The 11,368-nt window shown below is 41.3% G+C and overlaps 2 protein-coding genes and 1 long non-coding RNA gene across 3 annotated transcripts in view; 2 read left to right on the plus strand and 1 right to left on the minus strand.

Moving 5' to 3' along the window:
- LOC121201044 (transmembrane protein 94-like) overlaps nucleotides 1-5,198 on the minus strand; it is a 42,013-nt gene extending 36,815 nt beyond the window's left edge. Inside the window, exon 1 of the mRNA XM_041066674.1 lies at nucleotides 5,170-5,198. Coding sequence (XP_040922608.1) covers nucleotides 5,170-5,181 — 12 coding nt within the window. The 5' untranslated portion in view covers nucleotides 5,182-5,198. The remainder of the gene's footprint in view (nucleotides 1-5,169) is intronic.
- LOC121175582 (transmembrane protein 94-like) overlaps nucleotides 1-11,368 on the plus strand; it is an 847,517-nt gene that overhangs the window by 204,819 nt on the left and 631,330 nt on the right. The window lies entirely within an intron of this gene.
- LOC121201071 overlaps nucleotides 1-11,368 on the plus strand; it is a 247,432-nt gene that overhangs the window by 46,354 nt on the left and 189,710 nt on the right. The gene's annotated exons all lie outside the window — the stretch shown is intronic.

Consider the following 11,368-nt stretch of genomic DNA (forward strand, 5'->3'; position numbering starts at 1 on the left):
GTCTGTAGGCCTCTGGAAGCAGCTCATAAGCACGCAGTATGGATTCTTTAAGCACATTATAACACAAGCTATCTGTTAACGACAAGGAAGACACAACCTCCTGTGCCTTACCTATGAGCTTGCAATGAAGCAGGACAGGCCACATCTCCTCAGGCCACTTTAGTGCTGTAGCAATCCTCTCAAATGCTGTAAAACAGGAGTCAACCTCCGCCTCCCAAAATGTGGGCACCAAGGATATATTCCTACTCACATCAAAGCTTGGCTTTGTCAGGACCAGTGGAGATACAGAATTGTCAGACCCTTGTGAAATCTGCACAGAAGAAATTTTCATGGCCTCCAATTCAAGCTGGCGTAACTTAATCTCTTTTTCAGCCTCTATCTCCAACTTGCAAACTTGTAGTCTAAGGTCATAATCCGCTCTACGTACCCTCTCCTTTTCCTGTGCTTCCAGCTGGAGACAAGCGATTCTGACCTTGATCCTTGCATCTGAACTGGAGCCAGACGACCCTGGGGAAAAAGGGTCAAAGCGAGGAAAAGTGGCTGGAACAGCTTCACTCTCAATCCTAGCACCTCGGGGTGTATCATGTACAGCCTGTTCCCTTTTACCATCAGAAAGAGAGGAAACACTTGGACCAACAACTTCCTCCCCTAACTCAGCTGAAACAGGGTTAATAGGAACAAGCAGAACCTTCAACTCAGCAAGTTTTTCCACTATTGTGTTTTGAATTTCCTTTTTAAGACTAGTTTTCTGGACAGGGATGCCATAATGAGCTGTTATACAAAGCAAATCATCTTTACCACATGAATGAACTTTTTCAATGCAAGGATTATCAATGAAGTCCTGCAAGTCAAACATCCTTCTTACACAAATACCAAACTACAAGGACTCTTGAAAATTCTTTGGTTGGTCTGTATTGACCCTGGGAAAAAGTATCCCTGAGGAGACCCCACTTGTGTTCCAACCTTAGTTGGTGGAAGCTCGGGATTTCAGGTCTGTAACACAAACAAAACAAAATGGAAAAAGTGGGGGAGATGTGGACCAGTGGTTGTGCCAAACAAAACAAAAAAAAGTTCCAATACAACCAGGCCTAGATTACTGACTACCTGAGAAAACAAAGGAAACAAAAGACCTGGCTGAGCTTGCTAAAAAGATAAAGAAAACAAAATACAGGGGGGTGGCACCAACTAGAGGTGGTGAAAAAAAAATCGATTATTGATTAATCACAATTATATTATGGACGATTATGGATCGATTATTAAATTTCCAAAAATCGATTTTTTTTTTATTAATTTTTTTTTGTAATACACAGCAGTGACTCTCCAGTTACTGGCTGTCATACAGGATTTAACCCCAAGGCGGAGCTGTTGAGTAACAGTCATAACAAATCACCCCGTAACAGAACCAGCGAGCGAGCTTACTATGCTCGGCTCCAGCTCTGCCGCGACCCCGACAGATAAAGCGGTATAGAAAACGGATGGATGGATGGATGAGGGCTCATGTGTCGCACTTCCATCTAGAGGAGGCTGCGTGGGCTAAAGACAACTGCCTGAAGCCTCATTCCACCGAATCAACGCACACAACGACAAAAGTAGCCCCGGTGAAAGACATCGAAAACGAGTTTTTAAAAAAAAAAAAACTAATTTGGAAGTTACAGCTATACTACACAATACTGAAGGTGCTTTGAGATGTTTCTTGATAAAAGAGAAGTTGAGTAATTCAGCAGCTGTTTTTTTAATGGTGAAATATGTTTATGGTATATTTTGGATTACTGTTGTCAAATGGAAACTCAATAATCGATTAATAATCGGATCGAGACCTCAATAATTGTAATCGAATCAGGAAATTGGCCCAATTAACCACCCCTAGCACCAACCAATAACCCTAGTGTGTTTATACAACAATTCCTACATGCTGCTAAATGTACAAACACCCACTACACTTATTCTACTGCATGATGCCACCAGAGGAAACAGAGAGAGAACCATACCTGTGCCCTCCTTTTATAAACTGGCCTCACGTGTTGATTGGTCAGGCCACATCACTTGGATTGCTCATGTGAGCCCAGGCTGGATATCTGCACCTGGAACACTGTGAAGCAGGGCAGGGGAGGAGAAAGAGGAAAAAAAACACACAGGTCATCCAGGCACATAACAGCTGTATGTGTTGTGTATGCTCGCACACTCAGACACACACAGAGAAATGAATGCATGCATATCTGTAGAAACACTGACCAACATGCTCTCTCTCACCTTGTTTCTCATGGTCCTCTGGATCAGCTCCTCCATCCTGCACAGGACAAACACACTCTACATCAGATCCAGGTACAAACAGTCAAACCTATTTGAAACATTCTGCTACACTTCCACATTCAGCAGGGGGCGTACCTGAGCTCCACCCTGGATATGGCCTCATCCAAGTTGGAGCCCCACTCAGCCACATACACCTGGAAAGAGAGAGACATTAATGGATATGTGTAAAAACACTGAACATCTGTCACTCTATCACATCTGGGTTTAAACTCAGCCTGGCGTCCACACACCACAGTCTAAAAGTCACAGTGCCAAACTCAAAATACATGTGGTCATACCAAACAAGTCAGACATATAAAGCCAACTATTACACACACATCTACTTATTTAATTCATGTCTAAAGTCAAAGTGGTACAGCTAATGGTTACCTATAAGTCTTACTATTGCATCCAACAGCTCACAGTTTAAACTCTTACACTATGGCACCCAGACACCACAGGCCAACAGCCAAAGCATACAGCTCTCTAACATAGGTTTGGTTTGTTATATTACAACTACATTTACTCTCTGGCAGTCCTCACAGATGGCTGTAAACAAAGAAAAGTCCTGTACCTAAGGTTGAAATGTTAACCTAAAGTGTGGAGCCAGTCACCAAGATTAAACACAGCACAGTCTCAAAATCAGTTGGTGCATTGCAAAATAAGCAAAGCCAACAAGCAGACAACTGCCACTGGGTACAAATCAAGCCTTTAATTTGCAAACTCCCTCCTCAACCCCAGGACACACACCAACTGCCTCTGACCCGACGCTTCCTGAACTGAAAACAGAAACAGAGACAGTGAGACACAAATGAACCCTGAAATGTAAAAGAAAAAGAAAAAAAGAAAAGACTGAGCGATGTTGAGCAACATGCTTGCTCTTACCTTGTCTCTCACGGTCCTCTCCATCAGCTGCTCCATCCTGCACAAAGAAAGTAAACATGAGCCACAGGGAGAAAGAAAGTCTAACCTTGCATTTTGAAACATTTAGCAAAACCTCCAGATGCAGCAGGAGGCCTACCTGAGCTCCACTTTGACTGTGACCTCCTCCATGACCTTCATGCCAATCTTCATCAAGACAAACCTGCAGACCCACGACACAATTGGAGCCCGACTCCACCAGAACCTGTTAAACACAGACTCACACCTACAGGCCCAAGCACAGCACCTAAACACCGAGCCACACAGCTCCATCAACAATACACAACTACTGACAGCTTCTACATCAAGAGCCAACTACATCTAACACACACACTAAACCTACACTGACCCATGTGACCTCCACACATTGACAACTACCCACAGGCATAGGGGTGTGCCATCTAAGTCACCTCACGATTCGATTTGATTACGATTCACAGTGCTACGATTCGATGATTCCTCAATTATCGATGCATCTCGATTAATCTTTTTTTCCCCACATAGAATGTTTCTTTTCTCAGTTACTTGTAAAATAATGTATATTTTTACATATCCATTCATTGAAGTAAAACACGTTTATCTCTTTTATTTTCTAACCCCCCTGATAAAAGAAGAAAAAAGCATTAGCTCGCACATGTAATGTCTGTTTTATTTATTGATGTAGATTAAAAACAATAATAATAATACTAAAAATATATATTGTGTGGCTGTACTGACATGATTCTGATTTGATTATTTCATTATGAACATGTACATGAAAAAAATATCTGTTAAAAAAGAAAAGAAAAAACAGGGAAAGGAAATTGACAATATTTCCACTTCTATTACAATCTGATATCTTGATTTACATGTCCAGAAAGTAATCCTTTTAAATCTTATTGTATGTGCATGTCAGCCAGATTGTTTCTCATAAGGATTTTGGACACTATTCGGTCACTGCACGTATTCTTACGTTTCCAGTCAACAGTGTTGACAGAATATGCAACACTCGGCGCTAACCCCTCAGTACAGAGCCGAGCAGTTTGCGTCGAGTTTCGCAGTTTTTTCACCGACGAACACAGAGCCGTAAGCAGCCGCTTCGCCATGCTTGCATTGTTTTGAAGGGGGAGGGGCTTAGTCTGTGGAAGGGGCTTGTTGTGCCACCCAGATTTGCTTCCCTCCGTGCAGTTTTCTTCAGACATACGTTCCTCTTCCACACGAAAACAGCATTGTACTCAAATTATGTCATATTCCGTGTTAAAAATAGATTCTGTTTTAGTCGGCCAATTCCGCGATTCAGTGATCGTGGAAATCATGGGGCCCCATAATCTGTCCGGGGGGCACACACTACTATTTTATCGTTCTGACCGCTGCACTTTCCTTCTGTTATTAAAAGAATCGATTTTTGAACATTTATGAATCGATTCTGAATCGTCAAGTGTCGCGTCACGATTAATCTATGAATCGGGCACACCCCTACACAGCCACATACAAAACACAGAGCTACACACTTCAACCCATGCTTCCAACACTATCTGCCCATAGGCTTCCACATATACACAGTTGTGTCCAGATCACAACTGCATATATGTTTCCACCTACAGACGACACTGACACAAGCACAAGCACTGTAAACCTACACCGACCTCAATGCTTTTCACACACACTGAATCCATCCAAAACTGAGCCCTGACAATACTCAGCCACACCCAAACTCCAATGCACCTGGATACAGAACAAAGCCCATCTAAACTGAGCTGAAGACAGGCCTGCACTTCCAACACTCACCCTAGCACTCACTCACTCTCTCTCTCTCTCTCTCTCTCTCTCTCTCTCTCTCTCTCTCTCTCTCTCTCTCTCTCTCTCTCTCTCACACACACACACACACACACACACACACACACACACACACACACAGAGAAATGAATGCATGCATGTGTAGAAACACTAAACAATGTTAACCAACATGCAGCGTCTCACCTGGTCTCTCATGACCCTCCAAATAAGCTCTGCCATCCTGCAAGAGAAACACAAACAGGAAGCATCAGCACACAAACCACCTTTGAAACAGCCCTTGATTTTTTTTTGAATCCACTTACCACAAAGAGCTCTGACAACACACAACAGCCACAGTGTGTCCCTCACTCCCACAGGATGGCGCTCTATCCTCACCAGCAGCACCTTCACTGGCTCCACCCCACATACACCTACAACACACACACACACACACACACTAAAATTAGTGCATGCATAAGTGTAGAAACACTACAATGTGGCTCTTGCTCACCTGGTCTCAAATGGTCCTCTCACTCAGCTCCTCCCTCCTGCTGAAAAACACAAAGACATTGGTTTTGGATACTAATCAAGTCAGTCCTTGAACTTGTAATATTTTGCTTGACTTCCAGCTGCAGCAGGGGCCTTACCTGAGCTCCACATTGCCCATGGCCTCAAAGTTGGATGGCCACTCAGCCACAAGCAGCTGCACACAGAAAGAAAGAAGGAGACATTAATGCATGCATAAGTTTTATTCTCCATCAAGCAGCAACTATGTCTCACACACACTAAACCCACACTGACCCCAGTGCCATCCATATAGTGACAAATAGCCACAACTAAGCCTGACAACACTAAACTACACAACACAGCCTGTGCTTCCAACACTACCTGCTGATGGGCACACACGGTTGCTGGGGAGTGTACACAAATGAATCCTTCAGTGTAGAAACACTGAGCAGTATTGGCCAACATTCATCCTCATGACTCTCTGGATCAGCAGCTCCTCCATCCTGCACAACACACAAAGAAACACACTCAACATTAGCCACAGGTGCTAGGCAAGTCAAACTCTGGAAGTTAAAACATCTTACAACACTTCCACAGGCAGCAGGGGGCGTACCTGGGCTCCACACACAAATACATGTTTAAATGTAGAAACACTGAGCAATGTTGACTTATGTGCTTTCTTATGTGCTTTATTTGGAAAGATATAGATATATCTGTGTATATATATATGTGTATATTCTTACCATCCTCAACCTCCACTACGCACAATCTCGCTGAAAATACTTTATTTTTACTTTGTGTCTTTTTTTATGTTATTTTTATGGTAATTTATTTTTCTGTACCTTTCTACTGTGATCTTCTGAGCTGGTGCAACGTAATCTCGTTCCTAATACGTACCTGAACGTAGAAGGAATGACAATAAAGTTCTCTGAATCTGAATTCTCTTACCCTCTGATGATTCTCTAGAGCAGCTCATCCTTCCTGCAGAGAAGGCACATGCACACACACAGGCTTTGGATATTTAACCTGGAATTTTCAACATTCAGCAACACTTCAAGGTGCAGCTGAGGGCCCACACTGGCCATGGCCTCATCCACACTGCTGAACACACACCCTACACCTAACCCAAGGCCATCCACACCAACAGTTACCCACAATTAAGCCTGGCAACAAGACATGCAGCTCAACCCATGCTGCCAACACTATCTGCTAGTGATGGGTAGATGAGGCGTCATGAAGCGTTTCAACACATTGCCAAACTGTATTGATACTGTGTCCATACTGTGTCACTGAATACTGACACCTGCTGGACCTTAAAAATCCCTACAGGCAACCTAGTTGACAGACTCAACTGACACTGATTTGATGACCTAGTATCAGAATCAGAAAACTTTATTGCCAGGTATGTTACACATACAAGGAATTTGACGTGGTGTTGGTGCAAAAAACAGACAAACTGGACTGACAAGTCCCATAACACATAAAGTTGAACAAGAAAAAAGTTTTAATACTAAAATAAGAGAAAGAAGAAAGTAATAATATAATTTAGGTCATTGTATTTTATCTTGTGTTATTTCATATCTTCATTTAAGTTTTAAATATCTTTGATATTGTTAGATACAGTCAATAAATAATGTGAATATGTATCATAACGTGAAAATCTAAGTGAACGTGTTGTGAATGAGGATGCTTGTGGACTGGGATTTTTTTTTTTTTTTTATTCAAAAAATAACACTAGTCTGTTACACTTTTTTGGCGCATGCCAATCCACAACTAAGCCTTGCCAACACTTGGCCAGTCCCAAACTCCAAAGCAGCTATACTGGTTACAAAGCCCATCTCAACCGAGCTAAAGACACAAGCCTGCACTTCAACACTCAGATCTCTCTCACACACGCATACGCGCGCATAAGCGTAGAGCCGATGAGCGAAGCCAAGCGCGGTGCTTTCTCCCAAATGGTCTCGGCTGCTCCGCTGGATCCCTTCGTCCGTCCTGCGGAAACCCGGCACATAATCAAACATGTTAGCCTCTGGTCACAAATCAACTCAAGCTCTGCATTTTAAACGTTCTGTGTGGGCCTTACCTGGCCTCCACGTCCGCAATTTTTCCTCTGGACTGCTCCGGACACGTGAACCGCCTCTCTCGCGCTCACGCCGAAGTTCCAGCTCCACTAGGCCTGAATCGTCTCTCTGCTCTCAGCCACAGCTTTCACTGTGCACCAGAAAATACAATAACAAATAACCTGCTAAACATGAACACACAGGCTTCCTCTGTCTACAGGTAACGAGTTAACTTTGGTCCACTAACCAGAAAAAGAGCTTCGACAAAACAGAACGTCAGGAAGGTATCCTGTATTCCACAGCAAAATCGAGCAAATGTTACCCCAACGCCTTATAAGCTGCACTACATAAGATTCTGACCTGCTATTGGCTGAGCCCTCTCCTCCCCGGTCACATGGGTTTGATTAGCGCAGGGGCAACAGGTGCGACTGGTTTTTGGCGCGGCTCAAACTGGACTCTGATTGGACGGGACTAATGGCTGAAGTGGTAGGAGGGACCTGCGGTGACTGCCCTCATAAAGCAGCAGTAACGTCTGAATGGGGATCCAACACAGAACAGGTGTTTGGAATGATCACAGATTACCAGAGGTTCACTTTCAGTCTGACTCCATGGCTTTATGTATTAAAGACTTCAATCAGAATCAGTTTTATTGGCCAGATTTATGCATACACACAAAAACAAAAAAGGAATTTGACTTCGGCTTTCCTTTGCTCTCTGGAACTACAGAACAACACAAACAAAAGAACAACTTTTTTTCCATATATATACATACATACATACATACATATAGATATATCTATATATCTGTATCTGTATCTGTATATATATATCTATATATATATAGATATATATATATAGTTTGCATTATCCAGATTCAGATCTCTCTCTCTCTCTCTCTCTCTCTCTCTCTCTCTCTCTCTCTCTCTCTCTCTATCTATCTATATGTGTGTGTGTGTGTGTGTGTGTGTGTCATATAAGGTGTGTTCAAAAGCAAACAAAGTCAACCAGTGAATCTGCTGTCAATTGTCTTCCAACATGGTCATTATAACCATGTTACAATATGAAGCAGTATCAACAGTTTACCAAAAGCTTCCTACTTAAATTTCCTTCAAAGGTGTGTGTCACCTGTGGCCTTCCCATCACAACTACTCAGCAAAATCTCCAGTTATGTTTTTGCTCCACACATACACACAGAGTGAGCTCTCAGTAGGAAGAGCTCACTTGATTTTACTTTTATTAGTGTTTAAGGTTCATGAGGCATGTCTTATTGTTTCAGTTCATGCACAGTAAAACTGTCAAATCCATTCAACAGTCCTCATTGGGAAATGTGTCTGCAAAACAGTTAAGAAATATCAAACACAACAGAGTTTATTTGGACTTTTACACACATAATAAAGACCTCAAAAAAAAGAAAGTCTCATTAAAAGACATCATACAATCACAATCTAAAGAAAAAAGTAAGAAAACTTACAAAAAACCAGTACACAAAATACAAAAACAGTAAAAACTATACAATATGCTAATTTACATGATGTTGGAGGGGTGAAGAGTAGGATCCTGTGGGAGAGAGAAAAAACATGGACAAATGAAATGTTAGACCAGACCAGTCCACAACTAAACAGTAATTGTCACACTAAAGAATAGAAATTGATCATATGATCAGTGACTACATCAGACACATCATTAGCTGATATATGTGAAAATATGCATTTAGCTGTTTTTGTAGGACACAGACGTCCTTAGGTTGATAGCAAGCTGGGGGAAAATACAAAAACTCAAAACCTAAACATCATCATCATCATCATCATAAAGAGGAGGAATCCAATCAGTAAATAAATCAGTTGGGTTTTCAACATCTGACAGAAGACGAGTCTCAGCCAGAGAGGCCATCTGGTGTGTGATTGACCTATAGACCTTACAATGACACTTCTAATGCAGGGAATAATACAACATCCAATCAGACTGAACACGCTCGCACCAATAAGGATACCAGTGATTCCTTGCAGTAGCGATGAATGGGCATAAAATGACATCTGTAGCACGACGAGGTTGAAACCTCAGCTATGGCTTTTCACCACCTCCAACTCCAAATGCGTGTCGGGCAGTCCCATTAAACTGCAGCACAAAGTTTTCAGATATTTCTTGCAGATAATCCTCTTCTGGTCCTGCTTTCTAGTGAAATTCGTGCAGAGATTTCTGTAGAAGAAAGGCCTTGTTTAGCCGTGGCTAAAATAATCTGTGAGGTTCCAAAGACATTTTGGTTTGGTTGTGAAAAAGAAGATGAAAACAAATGGATGCCAATAATTATGTCCATCATATGTTTTATGTGTGTAAATTTGATTTGACTATATGGAAGCATTTTTGTTGTTGTTCAATAACTCTGGACGTTTTATTAAATATTGTGATTCTACAAAACTGCTTGATTTCCATTTATTTGTGAAGCTATTCTAAACTGTACTTAAAATTCAGCAGTGCCAATAACTTTGAGCAGGACTGTAAATAAAAGAAGATATTTATTAACATGACATAATCAATACACAAACAAATTTGTCAAAAGTCCTGAACATAGACAAAATATACATTTCTTGTATCTTGTGAACAGCTATATCACAGTCCATCAGCCAACAGCCCACCATACAAATCAAGTGACAATTAACGAGGCATCAGCTCCGAGCCTATGCATGGTAATGTTATCAGGATGTTAGCATGGACTCTGCAGGCTGTACCAGAGGCACATGCTTTAACACACAGTGTGAAGTATCCATGCTGTGTAGTGAATAAAACAGTAGAACTATAGATAACAAGTACACTGATTAAGACAGAGCATTCACCTGGGTCTTCTTCATGCAGCATAGCACATATGTTTGTCATGATGTAAAGCAATAAAGAAGAAAACAGGGCAAAGAAAAAATGAAATGAGAAATGTTCTCTTGCATTGTAATGTTTGTCTAACAACCATCTTCAGTAGTTTCAGCCACAAAGTGATCATGAGTACTTCAGTGCTGTAAAAGCAGAAAATCTAATAGTACCTATTCACATACAGCCCCACTTTAAAGGTGTGACTGTAGAGAGCGTTTGTAGCCGTGGAATAACTGAAGCAGACACACACACACAAAAGCCAGTACACAGGCTAAACAGGGCTGAGGTCAGAAGTCCAAGTCTCCCCACCACAAACCGTTAAAAAAAAAATTAAAATAAATAAATAAATAAATAAATACATGGAGTTAACCATTCACTTATATTGTCTGTAAATTTGAATGTTGCAACAAGCATTTGGATTTAGTTCCAAAACCTCCACACTACCAGAGATTCAATTCTGCTGGGGAAATGCTGAACCCTGGAATCACCCTGTAAAATATCAATGAAGAGTTTGTTTTTAGTTGTGAAACCCACAGAGGTTAGACCCTCCAAATCCCCAGCAAAAACAATAGAGAAAACAGTCCAGGCTGGACAGACCTCAGAACTTCAGCGTCCCCCAAATGCCCAGGTTCATGGTGTCCATCACTTGATGGACTACAGGTTTGTTTAGAAACAGCTGTGAGTGATATGGAGAAAATCCACAGTGACAATTATTTCTTTTAGGAGGGAAATATTTTAAAACCTCAGGTAAACTTACAACATGTAATATGTGAACGTCATTTGATGCCAGCGTAATAAAAGTTTAAAAAAAAAAAAAAAGAATAACATTACAATATATATATAATTTTATATTTCAATGTGGTTATATATTGGGATGTAAAACATTTTTTGGAAATAAATAAAATGAATCACTTGGGGCCCCAAGGTTCATTTTTGCCCCACAAAGCTAATCCAGCACTGACAACAATGACTTTCCA

This window comes from Toxotes jaculatrix, chromosome 21 (genome assembly GCF_017976425.1).
Source record: "Toxotes jaculatrix isolate fToxJac2 chromosome 21, fToxJac2.pri, whole genome shotgun sequence".
NCBI classification, from domain to species: Eukaryota; Metazoa; Chordata; class Actinopteri; family Toxotidae; genus Toxotes; species Toxotes jaculatrix.